Source organism: Ranitomeya imitator, chromosome 4 (assembly GCF_032444005.1).
Source record: "Ranitomeya imitator isolate aRanImi1 chromosome 4, aRanImi1.pri, whole genome shotgun sequence".
NCBI lineage: Eukaryota > Metazoa > Chordata > Amphibia > Anura > Dendrobatidae > Ranitomeya > Ranitomeya imitator.
Window position 1 is genome coordinate 620139635 of NC_091285.1, and position 25607 is coordinate 620165241.

General features: G+C 46.6%; 1 protein-coding gene across 1 annotated transcript; it reads right to left on the reverse strand.

Moving 5' to 3' along the window:
• Positions 1-7266: 7266 nt before the first annotated feature.
• Positions 7267-25244, reverse strand: STARD7 (StAR related lipid transfer domain containing 7). Its single transcript, XM_069766609.1, has 8 exons — positions 24923-25244; positions 23914-24077; positions 20886-20935; positions 20693-20803; positions 19564-19646; positions 16231-16330; positions 13958-14042; positions 7267-10725 (listed from the first exon to the last, which is right to left on the reverse strand). Exons 1-8 carry the CDS (start codon positions 25150-25152, stop codon positions 10550-10552), a joined length of 999 nt encoding a protein of 332 aa, XP_069622710.1. The 5' UTR covers positions 25153-25244; the 3' UTR covers positions 7267-10549.
• Between the last annotated feature and the right edge of the window lie 363 nt (positions 25245-25607).

A 25607-nucleotide genomic window follows, 5' to 3' on the forward strand; every position in this document is an offset into this window, starting at 1 on the left:
GCCAATTCGTGGCCGAACCGCGAGACCGCTAAGTCATCTGGGTAATTTTGCAATGCATCAGTGGGAACGGAAGCTGGTGGCAGCATCGCGCGCATCAGGACAGCTTCGTTGGATGCCGGAGGGTGTGTATATAACTTTTTTTATTTTAAATTTTTTTTTTAACAGGGATATGGTGCCCACACTGCTATATACTATGTGGGATGTGTTATATACTGCGTGGGCTGTTATATACTGCGTGGGCAGTGTTATATACTGCGTGGACTGTGTTATATGTTACAGGGGCTGTTATATACTGCCTGGCTGCTATATACTACGTGGGCAGTGTTATATACTGCGTGGACTGTGTTATATACTGCGTGGGATGTGCTATACACTACGTGGCTGTCTGTGTTACGTGAGCTGTGCTATATACTATGTTGCTACTATATACTATGTGGCTGTGCTATATACTACGTGGCTGTGCTAAGCGCTTACATACATACATATTCTAGAATACCTGATGCGTTACACTATACACTATTTCACTAGATGGTGGCCCGATTCTAACGCATCGGATATTCTAGAATATGCATGTCCACGTAGTATATTGCACAGCCCACGTAGTATATTGCCCAGCCACCTAGTATATTGCCCAGTCACGTAGTATATTGCCCAGCCACATAGTATATTGCCCAGCAACGTAGAATATCGCACAGTCACGTAGTATATTGCCCAGTCACGTAGTATATTGCCCAGTCACGTAGTATATTGCCCACTGACATAGTATATTGCCCAGCGACGTAGTATATTGCCCAGCGACGTAGTATATTGCCCAGCGACGTAGTGTATTGCCCAGTCACGTAGTGTATTGCCCAGCCACGTAGTATATTGCCCAGTCACGTAGTATATTGCGCAGCCACGTAGTATATTGCCCAGTGATGTAGTATATTGCCCAGCCTTGTAGTATACAGCACAGAGCCACGTAGTATATTGCCCAGTGACGTAGTATACAGCACAGAGCCACGTAGTATATTGCCCAGTTACGTAGTATACAGCACAGAGCCACGTAGTATATTGCACAGCGACGTAGTATACAGCACAGAGCCACGTAGTATATTGGCCAGTCACGTAGTATATTGGCCAGTGACGTAGTATACAGCACAGAGCCATGTAGTATATTGCCCAGTTACGTAGTATACAGCACAGAGCCACGTAGTATATTGCACAGCGACGTAGTATACAGCACAGAGCCACGTAGTATATTGGCCAGTCACGTAGTATATTGCCCAGTGACGTAGTATACAGCACAGAGCCACGTAGTATATTGCCCAGCCAGGTTTGTCACAGGTTAAAAAACAAACATATACTCACCTTTCTGAGGGCCCCTTGTAGTCCACAGCAGCTTCCGGTCCCAGGGTTGGTATGAGCGCAGGGCCTGTGATGACGTCGCGGTCACATGACCGTGACATCATGGCTGGTCCTTCTCCCATACCATCTTTGCCATCGGAACCTGCAACGGAAGATGGCGGCCGGCGCGAGCGACTACGGAGGGTGAGTATAGCAGGTTTTTTTTTTATTATTATTTTTAACATTACATTTTTTATTATTGATGCCACATAGGCAGCATCAATAGTAAAAAGTTGGGGACACACAGGGTTAATAGCTGCGGTAACGGAGTGCTTTACCCGTGGCATAACGCGGTCCGTTACCGCCGGAATTAACCCTGTGTTAGCGGTGACCGGAGGGGAGTATGGAGCTGGTGACAGGCACTGACTGCTGGGAGTAAGGAGCGGCCATTTTCTTCCGCACTGTGCCCATCGCTGATTGGTCACGGCAGCCATGACAGGCAGCTGGCGAGACCAATCAGCGAATGAATAACCGTGACAGACAGACAGAAGGACAGACGGAAGTGACCCTTAGACACTTATATAGTAGATATAATGCTGAGTATATGTATGTGTGTATCAAGCCCTGCCCACTCCACATAGCCACACAGTCCACATGCAAAGCTCTGACCACATGGCCCACGTTGTTAGCGCACACGGACAGAGACTTTCACCCCGAAAGCCACCCTGCAAAATTCACTGGCTGCGACGTCCCAGCCACTGCGAGCTACAATCAGGGCCGCCAACTTCAGAGTATCAGAGCGTGGCAGGCACAGGCCACATCTAGCTCCACCATGTCTAGAATGGAGTTGCTCCTGTGAGGCATGATGTCAAGTGAGCGGGATTAGCCTCATGGATTACACAGCTGTGCTCATAACAGGAAGTTGCTGTGCACGTGAGGGGAAGAGAGGAGTGAGGTGAAAATAGTGGAGTGATCGGAAAATGACAGGTGTGAGCTCAAAATGACAAGTGTGAGGGGAAAAATGAGAGGTGTGAGGGGAAAAATGAGAGAAGTGAGGTGCTGCTGCAGTATGAGGCTGTGTATAGAAAAGAGTGAGACGCTGCAGGTGTAGACCTGTGTACACACGTTCAGTATTTGGTCAGTATTTTACCTCAGTATTTATAAGCCAAAACCACGAGTGGGAGAAAATTTACAGAAATGGTGACGTGTTTCTAATATACCATACTTTTTCTCTGATTGTTTTACTCCAAGTTTTAGCTTACAAATACTGAGGTAAAAATACTGTCCAAATAACGTGTGAACGAGGTCTAAAGGAGATAAGTGTGGCGCTGCAGAAGTAGCCTGTGTATACGATACGCTTTATTGCAATTAGTGCAATTTCTGTCTGGATCAAGTGTTTCCAATTGTATATAGAAGAGGAGTGTGAGGTGCTGCCGGAGGAGGAGACTATAAGGGTATGTGCACACGATGCAGATTTAGTGCAGAATTGGTGCAGAACTGCTGCAGATTTTTCTGCTGCAGACCTGCACTGTGATTTACAGTACAATGTAAATCAATGTAAAAAAAAAAAAAGCTGTGCACATGGTGCAGAAAAATCTGCGCAGAAACGCTGCGGATTTCAAAGTGCACGTCACTTCTTTTGTACAGTTCTGCAGCGTTTCTGTGCAGATTTTTCTGCACAGCTTTTTTTTCCACATTGATTTACATTGTACTGCACAGAAACTGCATCAAATCTGCAGATGCAGCTTTAGTGCAGAAAATTCTGCACCATATTTCTTATGTGTGCACATAGCCTAAGGGTATGTGCACACATTCTTGAGGTCTGCGGATTTTTCCGCAGCGGATTTGTGAAAACCACAGGTAGGCCGGCTTCACACTTGCGAGTTTTACGGACGTAAGAGCGCAGAAACTACGTCCGTAAAACTCGCAAAAAATACGGCACAATTATTCTCTATGCCCCTGCTCCTATCTGCCGTATTTTACTGATCAGTATTATACGGCTTTCTACGGCCGTACAAAATCGCAGCATGCTGCGTTTGTCACCGTACTGCGCAAGAAATACGCCAATGAAAGTCTATGGAAGCGTGAAAAATACGGATTACACACGGACAAGCAGTGTGACTTGCGAGAAATACGCAGCGCTGTTAGAGAGAAAAGCCGGTAATTCAGTGCGGTGTACAGTAAAATCACACTGACAGCTTACAGTAGAATAGGTAGAATAAATGTGTACACACATATATATATATATATATATATATATATATATATATATACCTATTCTATGTCAGTGAGACACATATATGTATATATATTAATATTTATTCCAGCGCTATACAGCTTGAAAGCCGGTAATTCAATTACCGGCTTTTTCTTTCTCCTTCCTAAACCCGACATGATTTGAGACATGGTTTACATACAGTAAACCATGTCTTCTCTCCATTTTTTTTGCAGATTCCACACTACTAATGTCAGTAGTATCTGCAAAATTTGGCCGTTCTAGCTCTTAAAATAAAGGGTTAAATGGCGGAAAAAAGTGGCGTGGGCTCCCGCGCAATTTTCTCTGCCAGAGTAGTAAAGCCAGTGACTGAGGGCAGATATTAATAGCCTGGAGAGGGTCCACGGTTATTGGCCCCCCCCTGGCTAAAAATATCTGCCCCCAGCCACCCCAGAAAAGGCACATCTGGAAGATGCGCCTATTCTGGCACTTGGCCACTCTCTTCCCATTCCCGTGTAGCGGTGGTATATGGGGTAATGAAGGGCTAATGTCACCTTGCTATTGTAAGGTGACATTAAGCCTAATTAATAATGGAGAGGCGTCAATTATGACACCTATCCATTATTAATCCAATTGTAGTAAAGGGTTAAATAAAACACAAACACATTTAAAATTATTTTAATGAAATAAAAACAATGGTTGTTGGAGTATTTTATTCTACGCCCAATCCAGTCACTGAAGACCCTCGTTCTGTAAGTAAAAAAACATAACAATATACTTACCCTCCGCAGATCTGTAACGTCCAACGATGTAAATCCTTCTGAAGGGGTTAAAACATTTTGCAGCAAGGAGTTCCGCTAATGCAGGCTGCTCCTTGCTGCAAAACCCCGGGGAATGAGGCTAAATATAGATCAATGATCTATATTTAGCTTCATTTGCGGTGAGGCGCCCTCTGCTGGTTGTCCTCATATGAACTCGAGCCTGGGAGCTTTCTAGGTAAGTTCCCACGATCTATGAACATCCAGCAGAGGGCACCTCAAATATTAATATATATACATATATGTGTCTACTGACATATGTATATATATATATATATATATATATATATATAGTATATATATATTTTTTTTTCTTTTTGGGACACATGGATCACTTCTATAGCGGTATGTTGGTTTTGCAAGCCTGCGAGAAAACCACGCAGTACGGATGCCATACGGATTACATACGGAGGATGCCATGCGCAAAAAACGCTGACACACCCTGCCTACGGAGGAGCTACGGACCACTATTTTCGGGACTTTTCAGCGTATTACGGCCGTAATATACGGACCGTATTTTCATACGCTGAGTGTGAAGCCGGCTGTAAAAGGCACTGCGTTTTACCTGCGGATTTCCTGTGGCATTACCGCGGATTTACCACGGTTTTTGTGCAGATTCCACTGCGGTTTTACACCTGTGGTTTTCTATTATGGAGCAGGTGTAAAACCGCTGTGGAATCCGCACAAAGAGTTTACATGCTGCGGAATGTAAACCGCTGCGTTTCCGCGTTTTTTCCCGCAGCATGGGCACTGCGGATTGCGTTTCCCATAGGTTTATATTGTACTGTAAACGCATAGGAAACTGCTGCGGACCCGCAGCTGTGGAAACGCTGCGGATCCCCAGCAACATCCGCAGCGTGTGAACACAGCCTAAAGGAGAAAAGCTGTGCTGCAGAAAAATGCTGTGTACAAGGCTATATGCACACATTGCAGATTTGACTGTGGAATTTTCTCTGCAGATTCTGCATTTCTTGGCAGAAAACGCAGGTCAGAATCAGCGCCTTTTTTTGGTATGTGCACACGTTGCAGATTTTTGTGCGGATTTCTATTATTGAATGGGTGCAGAAACGCAGCAGATCTGCAAAAAGAATTGACATGGTCCTTTTTTGAATCTGCTGCATTTTCGGTGCCGATTTTTCCGCACCATTAGCACAGCATTTTTTTTTTGCCATTAATTTACGGTACATTGTACTGTAAATCACTTGCGGATCTGCAGCGTTTCTGCGTGGAAAAAAACGCAGCAGATCTGCAGGAAATCTGCAACGTGTGCACATACCCTAAGGCTATGTGCACACGTAGAATGGTCCTCTGCTGATTTTTCCGCAGCGGATTTTATAAATCCGCAGAGCAAAAACGCTGAGTTAGAATGCAGCATTACTGCTGCACAAGGTGGCTCTTTTAGTTTATAACGGCTGGAGGGGGTGACAGTGGCCCTTTAAGGGGTTAATATTGTGTTTACAAAAAAACTTTTTGCTTCAAAGTTTTTATGTGCAATCTATATATATAATTGCCTAAGGGTTTTTCCGTCTGTCTGTCTTTCTGTCTGTCTGTCCTGGAAATCCCGCCTCTCTGATTGGTCGAGGCCGCCAGGCCTCGACCAATCAGCGACGGGCACAGCATCGACGTAGAAATCCCGCATCTCTGATTGGTCGAGGCCGCCAGGCCTCGACCAATCAGCAACGGGCACAGTATCGACGTAGATGTCATAATGGTTGCCATGGCGACGATTATGTCCTAAAGGTTGCCTCGACCAATCAGCGACGGGCACAGTCTGCCGCGAATTCTGGAATCATCATTGTCCATATACTATGGGGACATGCATATTCTAGAATACCCGATGCGTTAGAATCAGGCCACAATCTAGTATGTTATAACTAACCACAGTTAGTTACTATGCCCAGGCAATGAATTTATTTGATAAATCCATGTACAGTAAGCAACACACGCAAGGCAATAATTATAAACCTCACAGACATGTATATCACCTATCTACCTCATATCTAACTATATCTTTGCACATCTTTAACACATTAAAATATTTCATTTCTATTCTGGTACGTGTCACACTCATGTTATCCGGGTGCACAAGTACGGTACGTTTTGTCATCCGTGGTGTGTGGAAAATCGGACATGTCTACAAGTGGCTCACGCAGACATGTGCACAACCTCAGCTTATAATGGGTGTGCGTGTGTAAAATGACGCCACAGGGATGTGTGAAGGGGGCCTTACTATTACAGTTGGCAAACCTCTTTAATGTATTTTTTAAATAGACTGACTTACAATTCTGGCATATAGAAAGAACAGGGATCCTAAAATGTAAAATACCCTTTTTAAAAGGTTTGTTTGGGGCATTTGGCCTCTTTAGGCATGTAGACAGGGCTCGACTTTTTGAGCTTGAAAAAGTTTCCTGCAATAAAGTTTGTCTCTGAGAATTGACTGTTCCTTACTATATTTTGGGGTCTCACTAGACAAAAGATGTTATAAACACCAGCACAAATCTCACCTCACCACTTACCTTTCCAGCCACCCCTGCAGCTCACGGTCTGATCTTCCGCAGACCTTCTTTCAACAGAGACGTCCACTCCTTATTCGCCCGTGTGCCATCCAACGTGGCACACATTGTGATGTTATGACCTTACCACATGCCACACTGACCTCCGAAGGTCTAGCTGGACACGGAAGTCCTGACCTAGAATCCAGAGAAGCCGCATGCGACAATGGAAAGAAGTGCGAAGGGAGGACTGCACGACGGGCAGCGAGCGTGGCCAGAAAGTTGAGCGAGGAGTCGTCAAAATGGCAACCGTTAATGTTCCTCAACACAAGTTCAGCAAACTATTAAAAAAATCTGTATTCTGGAGAATAGGATATTCAGAATTTATCAGGCAATAAAACAAAAAAAAGAACAATTTTCAGTACCAACTTGCACTTTTTATTAGACATATTAAGTTAAAAAAAAAAAAGAAATGTAACATCACATCGCTGGGAGCTCCGAGGTTAGAGGAGCAGTCCAAACGCTAAAAGAGGATTCAGGACTCAAATGTCGTTCACAATTATCAGCACTGGAGAGAACAGGAGACCCAACAACCCACGTATTAACCCTCTATGTATGCAAGCCTGTGGGACTAAAAGTCCCAGGGAGCATAGGCATGCTCCGACCACTCCTCAGAGAATACTTAACTCGTTCCATATCCGCTCACACAATTGCATTTTCCAGTAAGTTGGTCCTTTACAATTTATTACTGGCTATGTAGGAAGTAATTGGTTTACCTATCTGGTAATGCACATTTAACAATGCTGAACTACGAGATGGAGAGCTAAAAGCCTGATTGTAAGTGCTGTGATTTTAAATGCCTGTTTATTATGTTCTTGCAAAATGCTTTTTGGGGGAAGCAAATTGCACCTTTAAAGTAAAAATGTTTTATTCATTGCATTAAAATGATGCTCCCCTGTTTCCTGAAAACTTTGGCTTGTAAAAAGTACCAAGTTTCAGTAGAGATTCAGGAGAAATTCTTCAGTCTTGGAGTGATTTTAACATCTAGGCAGGTTCTCCCGTAGGGAGCAACACCTCCACTGCTACAAACGAGGCTATTATAAAGCGTCGGAAGGTGCCTTTCTCATCGTGTAGGGGTAACCCGCCTCCCCCGATCGATGCATGAGACATAAGTGCTGTGTAAGGATCCACCCACATGTATAAAAATGTTCAGGCGGGGGATAAGGCATAGGAAAAAAAAGCCCTTTTGTATGGCAGCCTCAGCTATGATTTGGGCCACTTTCACAAGTTGCATTTTGTGTCAGGAGAGGTTCCAAAACCAGCTAAGGTGCAAAGGTTCTTATTTTACATGCCCTGTGCGAGTTCCCCTCCTGGCTTTGGCTTATAAAACCAGATATAAAATAATGACCAAAGTTCAACCATGAAAAATGGCCTAAAGTCATGTTTGTAATACCTGAACGCAAGTGCCCCCTCTAGAAATGACCTCCGCCCCAAGAAGACTGCCATCACTTTATGGCGAGCACCGTGCTTCTGCCACCCATGGCTGGCTTCAGAGGACTTTCATAGGTCATATTTCAGCATCAACGTTACAGGTCCAACACATGGACACCCAATGAACCAAACCTAGATGGCCATAAAACCAAATAGTGATCTAAGTTTAGCAGAGCTAAATTCCAAGGGGTATTACGGCTCTGTTCACTTCCACCATCGGGGAACGAACCCTAAGGGGTTGCGTACATGATCAGCATGTATTGTGCACGCTTCCTTTTCTGTATATATTGTGCACGCTTCCTTTTCTGTATGGCAGCCATCACCAGTCGTGATGTCTCCGGCTTCGCCAAACTCTCTATATGGAAGTAAGCAGAGCGGGAATACATGTAATACTACCAAGGTCCGCAGAACTGGAGATACGCAACAGAGACTTTATGGATTCCCTGTCAGTAATCCGACTGGAAGATACTCCAGGACGCAATGGCTATAGGCAACAGAATGCATAAAAAGTGTAGGTGAGACAGGCTGTGGGTTCAGTGTCCATTTCAACAGAGTCCAGAAAAAAAAAAAAGTACATTCTGTTTTTTGTTCTGCCCGAACTTGCTGTAGGCAACAAAGGTCATCCATGCACACGTGTAGACCAGCACTGTTTTCCTACATGAACAGTCACGACACAGAAGCAATACATAAATCCACACCTGGTACAAAGAATCAGAAGCAAATTATGTGGGAGTTTCCGAACAATTTGCACAAAAATAAGAAACTTAGCTCTTTGGGTAACCTACAGCAGTAAATCTTTAAAAAAGGTTTCCAAGAATGCAATAAAATGGCCCTTGGAACGGAATTAAAGCGGTAACTTGTCCTAGTCACGTGTGAGAACGAGCTACAGTCTGAAGAAACGCAGCTCCAAGACCTCTGTCTCAAGTGACTTAGGACCTGTATCGTAAGCACACACATTGGTGAGTGGCCAGTGAAGGGATGTGATAGGAGAAATAAATATTCTCCTTAACAGAAGACAGAGGCAGGAGAAAAAAAAAATCCTGTGTGCTCAGTCAACCGAGAAGATTTATTTCTTCTCCTGTCACAGCCCTTCTCCTCAGCTTTGCTCCGTCAGTTGAGACAAGTCTCAAGAGCAGTGTGTCTTCAGACAGCAGCCCATCCCGACACAAGAATAGGACGTTTTAATTAAGTGATGGGGTAATTTAATCACATTCTTGGAGAACCCCTTTAACTCAAGCACCCGCTAACAAGTCATGTCATAATAGCCGAAGTATCGAACAAATTACAAAAGTAATAGCCATTTGATCTGGTGGGTTACATAAGGACTTGAGTAGAGGAACCCTGATCTATAGTGCTTACGTTTTTTTTTTTTGATGCTGCTCACTTCAGCATCAAGAGGTAATCAGAGCTGATGACGCCGCAAGTTTGCACTCGTCTCGGCAGGTAAGTGGGGGGTGCAACATCAATCATCACAATGTGGAAATTATCAGCACCTAACAACCCCTCCAACATTTTGTGTTTGGCATAGATCCTGGATATCACCTGTGAATTATTATGCCTAACAATAAGTTGAAGAACGACTATGAAGTGTAGACAGGTTCCTGTGGACATTCCTTCATATGACCATGGGATGGGAAAGCAGACACTTTTGTAGGGTACAAAGCCAAATCGGAAGTCAAATTTCTCGACAGTCAGTCTTACCATAATTCTGAAAATGGACATACAAAATCCATCACCGATTCTTGTGATCCAGTAAAACAGCCCAGGCCAAAATAGGAAAGAAAAAAAAAAATCATTGTTGAATACCAAAATGCTTCTATCTTCCATGCAACTGATCCCTAATTAATATTGTAGAAAGCTACCATGTTCTTACAGGGAAGTATCAGAAACCATTGTTGAAAGAGACACTTCACTGCAGACACAAATGAGTTTTCATTCCTGTTGGCGATGCCCACATTCACGGCACCCTGCACTTGTCCACATAACATTATCCTGCGGCGGTGGAGGCAGTGCCTGGCACAAGCAGGGCATCTGGAGATGTTGTAAAAAGGCACAGATGGCCTTTCAGGGATATTAGTTACATTTTTGCTTGGCAGTAATACCGCTTTGAGATGCTGCTGCTTAGCTGGCATGATGCCTCACATTGGCCAGCAGCTGTGGTCACCAAGTCTAGCTTGCGGAGGTAAGGCAGGGCATAGGCTCGCCCATTATGCATAGTCCATCTGCGGGGCGGTGTGTGCTGCTGCAGGTTTTCGCTCTGGACTGGCTCTGGTTTCAGTGCCGCAGTCCTGAGGTCGGGAGGATATGTAATCTCTCACTTTGATCTCCATGTTTCTGGCGCGGAGTGTTGCTAGGTGTAGCTTCTCTAGAAAATCTGGCATCCCTGTAGAAGGAAACAGAGAGGGGTAAAGCATATTAAATACAGTTGATGACCATGCTACTTATATATCAGAGATGGTATACCCCTCGTGTGCTAAAGGACCCACCCACTGGACACTAAGGGCTAAGGGGCCCGCCCACCGGACACGGAGCGCTAAGGCACCCACCGGACACAGCGCTAATGGACCCATCCACTGGACACAGAGCGCTAAGGGACCCGCCCACAGAGTGCTCAGGGACCCGCCCACCGGACACAGAGCGCTAAGGTACCCGCCCACCGGACACAGAGCGCTAAGGGACCCGCCCACCGGACACACAGCACAAAAGTAATTTATGATGAAGAGGCGAAACGTATATTGGGGTGCTTTGTGCAATCAGCCCCAATTTTGATTCGCAGTGTCTAAAAGGTAATTAATGAATAATTATGCAGAACTATTAGTCTGAAGCATTGGGAATTGTAATGCTGCTTATTCTACCCTGTTTCATCCCTTGTACTGTGGATCACATTGTGGAGAGTATATTGTTTATAAGCAGGACTGGGTTTCCTGCTGTGGTTTTTATAGTTTTTTTTTTGTATTGTTTTGTGGGTTTTATTTGTTCTTTATGTACATATCTATGAAGTAATGATGGATACTTTCATTGTTTAATCCCTTTCTGACCTCGGATGGGATAGTACGTCCGAGGTCAGATCCCCTGCTTTGATGTGGGCTCCGGCGGTGAGCCCACATCAAAGCCGGGACATGTCAGCTGTTTTGAACAGCTGACATATGCGTGCAATAGCGGCGAGTGGAATAGCGATCCACCCACCGCAATTAACCAGTTAAATGCCTCTGTCAAATACTGACAGCGGCATTTAACTACTGCTTACGGCGGCGTGGCCGGAAATGCGCTCATAGCCGACCCAGTCACATGATCGGGGGTCAGTGATGCATCGCAATAACAACCAGGGGTCTCCTTGAGACCTCTATGGTTGTTTATGCTGGCTTGCTGTGAGCGCCACCATGTGGTCGGCGTTCATAGCAAGCCTGTAATTCTACTACATAGAGGCGATCTATGCTTCGCCTCTATGTACCAGAGCCGATCAGGCTATGCCAGCCTCTAGCCTTCTATGGCAGCTATTGAAGCATGGCAAAAGTTAAAAAAAAAATATGTTTAAAAAATATGAAATCAATAAAAGAAAATAAAAGTTTAAATCACCCCCCCTTTCGCCCCATTCAAAATAAAATTTAAAAAAAAAAAATCAAATATACACATATTTGGTATCGCCACGTTCAGAATAGCCCGATCTATCAATAAAATAAAAGGATTAACCTAATCGCTACACGGCGTAGCGAAAAAAAAAAAAAAATTCAAAACGACCGAATTATGTTGTTTTTTTGTCGCCGCGACATTGCATTAGAATGCAATAACGGGCGATCAAAAGAACGCATCTGCACCAAAATGGTATCATTAAAAACGTAAGTTTGGTACGCAAAAAATTAGCAAAACAAATAACACGCATGGGATTGCACTTTTTTTTTTTTTTTTGCAATTTCGCCGGACCTGGATTTTTTTTCCCATTTTCTAGAACACGACATGGTAAAACCAATGATGTCATTCAAAAGTACAACTCGTCCCGCAAAAAAAATAAGCCCTCGCATGGCCATATTGACGGAAAAAATAAAAAAAGTTATGGCTCTGGGAAGGAGGGGAGCGAAAAACGAACAGGGAATAATGGAAAATCCCAAGGTCATGAAGGGCTTAATAATGCGTTTAATGATACTGGGTCTGATGTGTAAGTTGCGTCATGAAGAGGGGCTGGGACGTTGGATCACAGTACAAGGACGATTACTAGCCTACGTAGTAATAAACACCCCTCGCCTATGTAACACTGGCAGCAGTAATGAGTTGCCAAGTGCTAACATTACTCCAGGCCCATGTGTTTCCCAAACTCCCACAACTTTAATATGGATTACTTAAGATACCACTCTATGATCCATGCTTTTTTTCTTTGCTGACTGTGTAGAGCCTGAAATGGGAGGTCGTGTAGCCATAAAGTCTCACAACCCCCAGTGAATAACTGCAATGTATCTCTAAAAGACCTGCCAACATCTAGCAAAAAAACAACAACTGTACAGCGGGATTTACACTGGCCCAAGAGTCATTGTTAAATGACCGTAGATTGGCTACATGTTTGCCGAGAAGCAGTCATTTGATAGCCTGTTTAAACAGGCTGACTACTCTTCTTCTATGCACAAAGAGTGATCGTTAATAAGATTGTTCAGTCTGTCATTGATCTCGGCAGCACATGCTTACCCATGACTATGTGCTGCCAAGAATGATTACTTTTAAGCAAGTTTCACCTGACGAACAAGCATTTTACTTTATCGTCTTGTGATTTTAAACCTGTTTACACCGGCCGATTATCAGAAATGAGTGTTCCTACAAATGTCAGTTCCTGATCAATAGCCACTGTAAATGGCATTAACAAACTAACGTTGGCTGATTTCAGACTGCATTTTATTTCATTTTCTCCAAGACAATGCCAGAGACGTCTGTCAGTGGCTCGATCATAGAGAGCACAGGATCGGCAGGGCGAGAACTCCTGTGTATGAAGGGATCAGGAGAGATCGCGCATGGACAAACGATTGCCCGACAGCCATCTACTGTGCACGGCATGCTGGGTACAATCATCCTGTATGTGTGAATACCGGCAGACGCATGCAGTGTTCTATGCCAAAACAGTATTGCTCAAGCTCGCCCTCTAGTGTCAGGAAAGAGCAACTGCAGAAGCACTCACACTGAATACACAGGAAAAATGTGAGCATGCTCGCCCTGTAACTACAATGGCACGATGTGGGTTACTTGGGGTAAACTTTCTTACAAACTATACAATTTTGAAAATAAATACACGGTAGATAATGAAATTCTCTTTTAGAAACAGCGCCACTCCTGTTCAGTGGCCATATTATGTATGGCATCTTGGATGGTCGCATTTTTATGTCAGGAGGTCATGACTTTATTTTGAAAGCTTAGATTTAGACCTTAATAAAAAAAAAAAAAAACAATCTCAGCATCCATGTTCAGATCAGCAGGAGAGGTGACCATGTAACGCTTTCGGAGAATACTGTGCCCCACTCACTATTGAAGGGTTGTGTATTGGCGGTAATTGGCAATTATCTCTCATTGTGTGACCGGAGGTGATCATACGACGCCATTTCTACACCCGCCAAGATGTTGATCTGTAATAACCTTACCGCTGGAAACCATCCAGTTCACACAGTAGCGAGGAAACACGGTCTGCGGGTTGTCGCTGTAGACCAGCAGGTAATCAAAGCCGTTCTGAAAAGGAGAGGGCACGGTTAGCGGAAAGACTCCTTCCCATACTGTGTATAAGGGCTCGGTCACACAGGAGCGGACGGGGAACGCCCCCACGGGTTAGAAGAAATGAGGCGCACACAAGATACAATATGGGCCCCGGATCTGTAATAAAGCCGTGTGCCAGGGCAAACTACAAACAGAGAAGTAGCCGGCTCTTAAAATCAGGTTTCTGCTACCCCATCAGAGAGACCCAGATTCTAGCAATGTGTCACTTACCTGACTTCTTGCTGTAGGTTTGATCAGATCTCAGCTGGAGATTTGCCAGTTCTCTCAATGCTGAGCTTTCTATAAGCCCACCCCCACCAATGATTGGCAGCTTTCTGCCTATGCAGAGGTTACACAGAAAGCTACCAATCAGTGGTGGTAGCGAGAGCTTATAAATATGGAGGACTACATGGCAGCAGGTTTACTAGTCCTCGACTGACAATCTGCTGATAAAATAGCCATTTCATCAAAACTACAGCAAGCAACCCAGTAAGTGCCACATCGCTGGAATCAGGGTCTCTGAATTTTGCTGCTCTCAGCTTAGGTTGAAAAAAATATGGTGACAAATTCAGTTTCACGACACCCCTCCAGATTATTTTGCACTTTTTACCTAGGGTGCACAAACTTCTGGTTTTCCACATAGTAGTCGGTATATACGCCGGTTATGTATAGAAATATTCACATCTCACCATTATTGGTCTACAGTCGGTGACAGACTGGGCAAGGATTAAGAAAACCACTAAGGCGCCACTGGCCACAATTACTCATCTGAACACACACTAACTTTAGTATTTAGTAGGGGCGCAGCCAAGCCCCTCATTCCAATTACATCGACCTCCTTAAAGGGAATACCTTTACCAAAACTATCTGTTGCTCCCTGACTGAAAAATCAAATGTATTAATTCATATGCAAATTAGACTTAAAGGGGTATTCCCATCTCCAAAATCCTATCCCAATATGTAGTAGGGGTAGTAATAATTATAATATTAGCAAATACCTCCAATTAGAAACATAGTATAGTTTTTCTGATTAGCTATGTCTATTTCCTCATATGCAGGCATTGCAGGACCTTAGGTATCCATGGTTACGACCACTGAACCATGGATACCTAAGGTCCTGCAATGTCTGCACATGAGTAAAGAGACATAGCTAATCAGAAAAACTATATTACGTTTCTAATTGGAGGTATTTGCTAATATTACTATTACATATTGGGATAGCATCCTGGAGATGGGAATAACACTAAATGCTCTGGGTGTGACAGTAGCACTTCCAAATTACCTTTAAATTAATGAACATACACATGTGGCTAACCTTAAAGGGTTACAAACTTACTTTTATAATGCTAATGCATGTATTTTTGGCAATAGGGATTCATTAAAGGGGTTGTCCAGGCTAGGAACAAAACTGTGCTGCCATTCCGTATGACTGCACACTGCACACACATTGCACACTGTCACGATTTAGCAGTGTTCCTCATACCAGCAGGCAGTCACCTGACCACACGTATGTAATTTGCATAGTTGGGGTCCCGTGCTGATTGCGTGCATTTTGTTCCTCTCAATACAAGCTAATTGAAGCCAGCTGAATCTGGTCAGCACGTGAATGTAAGTTACATACATGCGGTCATGCATAGGTAATACAGGGGGATCGTGACTGCAAGCGCACCCCACAGGATTTGCCAGCCTGCAGTCATATAGTGAACAATGCCTTTAAAAAATGTTTGGCTTCTACAGCCTCTATGTATCACAGTACACAGATACCTGCAGAATGAGCTCCTCTGATTCCAGGGTCCGTGATCGTTATCTTACAACATTCCAAAAGACAAATTTAGGAAAAGAGATAAGGATTACAGACTCTGCCATCAGAGGAGCTTACTGATATATTCACTATTAACTCATTCTGCTATGTACAGGAATAGAGGCTGCAGAGGTCAAAGCAGTCTTTTTTTATCCAAAAAATACATGTACTAAGGAGAAAAAAGGCAATAGTGTCCATATCCCTTAAGGGCTCATGCACATGAGTATATTATAGCGCCTTACAACATCCAATTTCCACTTTGTAGGGCTGTAGTACGGTACACGCACGTCTATGAAGCCCTCCTGTGCTCCTGAGTGCCCCCCTGTGTCATGCAGAGACATATGGGGTCTTAAGCAGACGTACCTCATCAAACGTGGTGTGTGGCCTGATCACCATCTGCGACTGGTAATTACGAACTCGGACATAATTAGGAGATTCCGGCACCTCAGGATGTTCCACCGCCCTATGGCAAAAATGATAAAAGAGGTTGTGTTACAGCAGAAAAAGGTCAATTTATACATCTCTGACCTCAGAATATAGCCCCTTTTGGCCATGGTCTTTGCCTGCTATTGTTGGTTACTCAAAACATCCTGTCCCGATATGTAGATGGTGGAATAATAATAGAAAATACCTCCAATTAGAAATGTAGTACAGTTCTTCTGATAAGCCATGTCGCTTGTCCAATGGGCAGGGCAATGCAGTACCTTAGGTATCCATGGTTATGACCACTCAGTGACAGGTAGCGATCGTAACCATGGATATCCAAGCTGCTGCAATGCTGTGCACATAGAGTAAGTGACATAGCTAATCAGAAGAACTATGCTAATATTATTATTACTACATCCTATACATACTGGGATCGGATCTTGAAGATGGGAATATTGCTTTAAGTCTCATTTAAGACAAGAATTGCTATTTTGGACTCCTGACCTGGGATGATATCTGATTTTTATAGCAAATCCGTCAGGAAGCCGATGAAGCTTTAGGTTACCCAATGTAACCTGTTCTCCATGCCAAAAGCTGCTTAGTGCTAGCAGTAGGGTCAGTAGGGGGCGATCTCGCTCTGCTGCCGATTCCCGGCCCTTCATTTCCATATACATACATTGTATACTCGTACGAGCCAATATGGCCACCATTTGTCACATAAGGCAAAAATACAAATACACGCTTACCCGGCAGACTACCCATAGTCTTCTCCTGGCCGGCCATAGCCCTGATAATATAACCGAGGAGCAGCAGCATAAGCCACCAGGACATTGCATCAGAAAGAGCTTAAAGAGGTATTCACATCTCCGAGATCCTACTCCAATATGTAGGTGTAATAACATTAGCAAATACCTCCAATTAGAATAATAGTATAGTTCTCCTGATAACCTATGTCGCTTACCTCATGTGCAGGGTATTGCAGTAGCTTAGGTATCCATGGTTACGACAACTAACAGTCACTGTATGAGTGGTTGGAACTATGGATACCTAAGCTGCTGCAATGCCCTGCACATGAGGTAAGTGACATAGGTTATCAGGAGAACTATACTATTATTCTAATTGGAGGTATTTGCTAAATATTATGATTATTACACCTACTACATATTGGGAATAGGATCTTGGTGATGGGAATACCCCTTTAAAGGGAACCTGTGGTCAGATTCATGCTGTCTGAACCACGGAAAACACTAATTAGACACCTACTGTGTGACTTCAGCCAGATGCATTTTACTCAAATGCTGCCGTGTTTCAGAAAAAAAACAACTTTGAAAAGCCGTCAGGGAACCATGTGTGTCAGGTGACTAGTCCGAGGCTGATCCCGGCTCCTCATGAATGGTGGCGCCCTAACCACGTGTTTACGGGAAGCCCAGCCGATCATCTGATGTGTATGCGGCCTCCATGTCTGGAGAGAAGGATCAGGTCCGGTGGGAAATTCAGCACCTGACCCTCGGTTACAGGGAAGAGTGTCGGACCCGTCTGACAGCGCTTTATTGGCTCTACGCGGGATTATCGTGAAAGGATATGGCGTGGAGTGAAAGACTCGGCGCAAAATCCTGGAGGAAAGCACGAAAGTCATAAGAGGTGTAAAGTCCAATGAGAAAGTCCGAAAGGGCAACAAATGTATCAAACTGCACCAACCTCTGCTAAATTTGGCATTTTGTAAAATGGGTGAGGTCTAAGTCTACAAATTAGATTTAGCAGATCTAGCCCACTGAGTTTTGGATATTCTGTGACACGCAATCTGCAGACAAGGCAACAAAGTGCAGAATCCGGAACACCGGAGTTTTTGCCTTGATACAATATTTGTTATGTACCTGGAACCCTTTAAGATGGTCTAATAAATCAGTGAAGTTTTATATCCAAACGGCTGGATACCTTCATTTGCTTTCTCTAACAAAGTATATAACGCAGAAACCTCACAACTATTCATCAAAAAAATTATACTGGGTTGTATGGGTTTCAGCAGACAGGGGCCATGTGTGGCCGACATGTGGCTCTTTGGCTGTTCTTGGGCGGCCTGCGGACAGACAGCTGAAGGGCTGGATACAGTAACTTCCCGCACCATGTGGCCGCCCCTGCCCAAAGTCTCAGTTTCACCGGTATCTGCATGATTGGGATTCATATACTGGGGAAAACAATAAAGGAGCAGGAAGCCGTCAGCTCCCTCATCCACCATTGAGTCTGTGAGCCTGAGAGCGCAGAAGGCGCGAGGACGTCACTACACCGCCACAGCCGGGCCTCCCGACACCGCCACAGCCGGGCCTCCCGACACCGCCACAGCCGGGCCTCCCGACACCGCCACAGCCGGGCCTCCCGACACCGCCACAGCCGGGCCCCCCGGACACCGCCACAGCCGGGCCCCCCGGACACCGCCACAGCCGGGCCCCCCGGACACCGCCACAGCCGCGTCCCACGGACACCGCCACAGCCGCGCCCCACGGACACCGCCACAGCCGGGCCTTCGGACACTGCGCAGACCTGAATAGCAGTGGGAGGGGGTTAGGCAAGTAGCGTTAATTCTTTTTTTAATTAACAGTACATTGTGAGAAACTATGGGGACATCATACTTCATGAGGGGCTGTGCGGGGCATCATATTGTGTGGCAAGAAAAATAAGGTCGGTATGATTCACTGTTTTACATAAACTATATAAAAAGCAACAAATTATATGGCTTTGATTAGCTGCTACAGGTAAGAATACACGTTACAATGAATTAACTTAGGCCTGATGCAGAACACACAGACCTCCGGGTGCACAAGGCGCGCCACAGCCCCCCACCTCCGGGTGCACAAGGCGCGCCACAGCCCCCCACCTCCGGGTGCACAAGGCGCGCCACAGCCCCCCACCTCCTGGTGCACAGGCACACCACAGCCCCCCACCTCCTGGTGCACAGGCACACCACAGCCCCCCACCTCCTGGTGCACAGGCACACCACAGCCCCCCACCTCCGGGTGCACAAGGCGCGCCACAGCCCCCCACCTCCGGGTGCACAAGGCGCGCCACAGCCCCCCACCTCCTGGTGCACAGGCACACCACAGCCCCCCACCTCCTGGTGCACAGGCACACCACAGCCCCCCACCTCCTGGTGCACAGGCACACCACAGGTGTGAGAAATGGTGGAGAAAAAGGAATGAACCTGTTTATTGCAGGACTACCCTTTAAATTCATTCTCTGTATAAATGATGGAAAATGCAATAGTCATATAATTACCGGGAAACCAAAACCATGAGGTTGTTCTCCTGGTCAACATGATACTTCCTGACGTAGACATAATCCCGGGAATACATGGGATACTGTGGAGAGGGGAAAACAAACATGTAAAAAATGGTGGCGGTGACAGAGGGGTAAAACCCCAATGTAGTGCCAGCTGTGTGTGGTGTAGCGGCGTGGCTCACTGCGCCCCCACTGCTCCCGTAGATCTCTGTGTAGTGCTCTGGAGGGCTGCAGCTGGCAGGATTTAGCCCCAGATGACACGAGCAACCTTCATTACAGTGGAGCCCGGCCCAGAGATCCCGTAACACGATTACAGCAGCTTAATCCAATCCGCTGCTTTAGGATTAGCTTCTTTAGGGACTACACCGGAATATTATTCCTAATTAGCACTGATTACTCTGATGTTTAGTCTGATAAAATATGCTTTAGTGATGGGGTCCCACTGCTGAAGAACAAGAACCCTGCGTCCCCTATTGGTGCCCCGACACCATGTACGGTCCTCTATTCTCTGCTTCTTCACCAAGACAATGGACCACTGTACTCCCCCTAAAGTAGGGGGTCTCAGAAAAACTGGCTAGAGAAGAAGACTAAAGTCTATTTTCTCAATTTCACATAAACACAAAAGTTTTTGTGTTTCAATGGACATCATGTAGTACTTCACTTCCCCTCCGGGGGAGCTGCAGGGGAATTAAAACACTTGTACTGTTAATCACTAAAGGGTCAGTGGAATGACCGATGATCAGCCCCCATACATTAAAGTTAATAGACTACGTGCTGTAGTTTTTTTCCCCCTTATCAGTGCTTTTTCAGCAGATCATCACTACAGGACTAGCTGCCTCCGTCAACTTCTCTGTTTAACCCCGACCCCTTCACTGTTATCAGCTTTCTGCCTATGCACAGTATACACAAAAAGCTGGCAATCAGGGATGTGGGCAGGGTTCTACAGAGCTCAGCATTCAGAGTTCTGCTACATCTACAGCAGAGGAAACAGGAATTGTGTCATAATGACCAGCAAGTCACACATCACCGAAATCAGGGTCTCTGCCCCGACATCATGATGATCTCAGATTATAGAGCAGAAACCTGATGACAGACTCCCTTTAAATAAAAGACTAATTGGACTTACAGGAAAATGAGTGACCCAGTGGATGACTTCAGATCCAGAGAGCACGTCTCTCTCAACCACTTCCAGTTTGATGACCAGTGCGTCCCACTTCTTGCGATACTCTGTGTCCAGCTGTGGAACAACGTATAACGCTGAGCTGTGGAACATAGAAAGTGTCCAGGGACGCGACACGTAGGAAGGAAGGACGTCCTACCTGTACATTAAAGAACTGCCGAGGTGTCACATCCCGGTACGAGCCGAACACTGCGGGCAAAAAATATATAAGAGATTGTTAATAAAACAGGAAAGCTGCAAACGGCAAGTATGAATCGATAATGGCTCCACAATCAGTGAAGGTTTCAGGAGCCATGTCATCTGCTGGTGTAGGTCCACTGTGTTTTATCAAGACCAAAGTCAGCGCAGCCTTCTAGCAGGAAATTATACAGCACTTCATGCTTCCCTCTGCCGACAAGCTTTTTGGAGATGGAAATGTCATTCTCCAGCAGGACTTGGCACCTGTCCACACTGCCAAAAGTACCAATACCTGGTGTAAAAACTACAGTATCACTGTGCTTGATTGGCAGCAAACTCTCCTGACCTTAACCCAATAGAGAATCTATGGAGTATTGTCAAGAGGAAGATGAGCGACACCAGACACAACAATGCAGATGAGCTGAAGGCTGCTATCAAAGCAACCTGGGCTTCCATAGCCTCTCAGCAGTACCACAGGCTGGTCGCCTCCATGCCACGCTGCATTAATGCAATAATTGATGCAAAAGGAGCCCCGACCAAGTATTGAGTGCATTTACTGAACATATATTTTAGTAGGACGACATTTTGGATTTTAAAATCCCTTTTCAAGCTGGTGTTGTAGAGTATTCTAATTAGTGTGTATGGTGTGCGTGCTGCGCGAGAAAAACCGGATTTCACACGGACGCGCTGCAGGCAGGTGTGAATGCAGCCTTACCTGCTCTGGCTCTCGGGAGGAGTCCAGCCCTGGATTACATTCACAGTTTCCCACATCGGATTACCTGGCTATAAGTAGCACTATGTCTCCGGCCTAATCTGTGCCGTGAATGTTGGCCGAGTAGCCACATATAGTAAGATCTCTTTCACACTTCCGTCTTTCTTTTTACGTCACAATCCATCATTTTGTGAAAAAAACGGATCCAGCAAATGTTTCTGCTGGATCCGTTTTTTTTTTGTCATAGACTTGTATTAGCGACGGATTGTGACAGGCGGCCACAAATTTCATCCGTCGTAAAATTACTGTCCGTCGGGTGGAGACAACGCACAGAGGAACGTTTTTTGTGTACGTCGGAAAATCGCTCAGCGACTGTGAAAAGCAGGAATCCAGTGATGGATGCCGTCTTTTGAAACTGAGCATGCGTGGAAGAATTTCCAGTCAGTGAAATTCTCTCTCACTCGTTCTCTTTTTACTATTGATGCTGCCTATGCAGCATCAATAGTAAAAAGATATAATGTTAAAAATAATAAAAAGAAAATAAATCGTGATATACTCACCTTCCGGCGGCCCCCGCAGCCTTCCCCATGCTCCCGATGCTGCCGGCAGTTCCGTTCCCAGTGATGCATAGCGAAATTACCCGATGACGTAGCAGTCCCGCGAGACCACTACGTCATCACAGGTCATTGTCTCGCTATACATCACTGGGAACGGAACTGCCGGCAGCACCGCGAGCATGGGGAAGGCTGCGGGGGACGCCGGAAGGCGAGTATATCACGATTTTTTAAATTATTTTTATCATGGGTTGTGTTATGCATGCGTTTTCACAGCGAAAAACCGCAGTGAAGACACATACACAACATGTGCACTTAGCCTTCTAGGATGCACTGGAACCTACAAAAAAACGGCTCCAGTGCATCCGTTTTTTACAATAAGCAGATGTGCAGATTGTAAAAACGGAAGTGTGGGAGAGGCCTAAGAGACAGGTATGAATAAAAAGGAGATAACGATTACTGTGAGCACAAACATCGCTGCACTGTACAGCAGCACACTGACAATGCTGGACTCCAGGGTACAAACAAGTCCACCATGGCAGCCAGACCAGGGCAGTCCTCACCAAGGCGCCCAGAATCCTTGGGGTTAACCCCAGACGTGCTCACAATGTCCGGCCAAGGATGCCGGTGGCAGGAGTGAAGACTCCCTGGTCAGACTGCCACGGGGACTGCGACCAAAACAGAGCAGCGAAAATGATCATGTTCAGCTCCAGCAGGTAACAAAAAATGGACACACTGATGGAAACCTGTCCTTTTTTTCATATACAAGTAAAACAAAGACAATGGTTTCCTCGGAGGTGCACAGCCTCTGGTCCATTCACTGTCTATGGGACAGACAGACAGCTGAGCGCTGCACTAACCAGTCCCATAGACCAGAGGTGTCAAACTGCATTCCCCGAGGGCCGCAAACAGGTCATGTTTTCAGGATTTCCTTGTATTGCACAGGTGATAATTTAATCACCTGCATAAAATGATTCCAGCACCTTGTGCAATACAAGGAAATCCTGAAAACATGACCTGTTTGCGGCCCTCGGGGAATGCAGTTTGACACCTCTGCCATAGACCATGCATTCAAAGTTCAGCTCTATTCAGGACAGGGCTCCAGAGCCCCAAATTCAGGATGCCCAGCAACCAGTGAATTATCCCCTACTGCATAGATAAGACCCTGCTTGCTTTTTTGGGTAAAACCCTTTATACAGAGTGGCGGCATTAACCACGACCCGGCACTGACAGTGGGCCCTAATGCAGAGCCAGTGCTAGCCATTGCCGGGGGGCACAGTTACGAATGCCGCTCTCTCTGCTCACTGGGGACCTAACCAGCGCCAGCACCGCCTCCCGCGACTGACACCGAAACACTGCCGGTGTGGTGGTGGGGGGGGGACTGGTGTGATAAAGCTATGAGCTATAAGCCAAGGACCCCCAGCCTCTTCCTCCCGACTTTACTATCAATTATCTGGTGACAGCAGAGTCTGAACTAAGAAATCAGCAAATGAAGACATTTTCTACTAGAGCGCCGCCCCTTCTCCCTGCCGCCCTAGGCACATGCCCTCAAGTGCTCTATGGACCTGGCACGGACACTGGGATTATTCGTCACAGATGTGCGAGCATCTGCCCATAAATACGAGTGGAGCGGCTCCATTACTGGATAGATTTTCTACGACTCAGTAATCATTGTGCTGCTGCAGACAGATGGCAGCGGTCCAGGGATAAGCGGCGCCCCTCACCTCTGTACTGATACAGGTGCGTGCCCTCGATCGGCCGCCTCCACAGACGGAAGTCCTTCTTCTCCATCACCAGCTCCCAGCCTTCTTCACTGTCCTCACACCCCGTGGTCTGGTCCGGAGACACGCGACACGCCAGCTGCATCCGCGCCATCTCCTCCGACGGCCTGCAGACAATCAATATCCGTGAGGAGCTGGAGAGATCAGATCACAGACACAAGGCGATTAACGGAGCAATATCAGGCAGCCCTCCATGTCTGCCTCCGTGCAGACGGGATCCGCCAGCAGACCTGTTACCGGCTACAAAGGCAAAGTACAGCGCACACGGGTACAAACTCCAGACGGGCGCGAGGGCAGGAGCTACAGCACGTCCCAGTGTAATACTCCGGAGCTGCACTCACACTTCTTCTGGAAGACACCGGCGTCCGTGGGGGACAGCAGGACACTTAACTGCAGTGGTGACATCACCGCTGCAGCCAATCACAGAGTTTCAGAAGTGCTGCTAATCTTAGTGATTGGCTGCAGCGGTGATTTGAGGTCACTGCTGCTGGCAAAACACCAAGACCGGGAGGGGGGGGGGGGGGGAGTATAGCTACGCCATATACAAGTGTTCAGATCCTCTTTTCGACCCCTTTAAGGCCCCCATGTACAGCAGAGTCTCCCAATTCCCCCCACACAGGAACATTCAGCGCCACTGGGGGGTCTCCAAGAACAAATGAAGCCCCCAGCTCCGCCATTCTACGCCCATATAGGGCCCGGCTGTAAGGACCACACATCCCAGAACACCAGGGCCCGCAATGAATGCTGGGAGATCTCAGCTCCGCCACCTGCAGGACTGTGAATGCAGCTCTGGTTTCCAGGTCGCATGAGAGCCTGCTCCTCCTATCAGTAATGTGTGCAGCCAGCGGACTACAGGTCGCAGCATGGCCTGTCACTCTCCACCTGTCAGAGCACGCTGGGACTTGCAGTGCCTGTGTGTAGTAGCGGCTGTCAGCAGCAGCCCCGCCCTCACCTGAGGATCTCTTCCTCCCGCACACGCTCCTCTTCCCATAGGAAGGCCCCGGTGAGCGCCGCCAGCAGCCTGCCCGTCCTGCCCCTGTAGCGCAGGCCCCGGATGAGAGCCCGGGCATTGCGCTCTCCGTGGCGCTGCTGTGCCCTCCCGTAGTGGCACAGCGGAGGCAGGCGGGTGCGGAGCCATCCCACGATCCCCGCCGACACACCGCGCACGACCTGCTGCCACATCCCGGGACAGAGCGGCCAGCGCCGGCCTGCAGCAAGCCAGAGCACGGGAGGCCGGGGCCACGCCTACCGCAGCTGCCATTGGTGGCTAGCTCTCAAGCTCGTTCGCTCATTGGTGAGAAGTTCTGTCACTCATGAGCTGACTTCCCCCAGCGCCGAGCACAGCAGCGGACAGAGCCGTCCTCAAGGGCAATGAGAGAGCAGCAGAAAACGTGCCGGTCCGGCCATGTGAGCGCCGGCTGCTCCTCGTGGAAAACACCATTACTGCTGTGCCGGCAGCTCTACATGTGGTGGTGTCTGGCAATGCCCGGTAATGTGGCAATGCCCATGAACAGCTCCCAAATGTGCCCTTCATACACCCTACAGTACCCCCCCCCCCCCCCCAAGTGTGCACGCCGGGCCGACTCTTAGGGGACCGCAATGGGCTCCCACACCTACCCAGGTCAACCAAAATTATT

Coding starts and splice junctions, on each gene's coding strand:
- STARD7 (XM_069766609.1), bottom strand. CDS start 25,152: ATGTGGCAGCAGGTCGTGCGCGGTGTGTCGGCGGGGATCGTGGGATGG. Junction 20,804..20,885: donor GGCAGTTCTTTAATGTACAG/GTAGGACGTCCT, acceptor GTTGTTCCACAG/CTGGACACAGAGTATCGCAA. Junction 16,331..19,563: donor CTCATGGTTTTGGTTTCCCG/GTAATTATATGA, acceptor TTTTTGCCATAG/GGCGGTGGAACATCCTGAGG.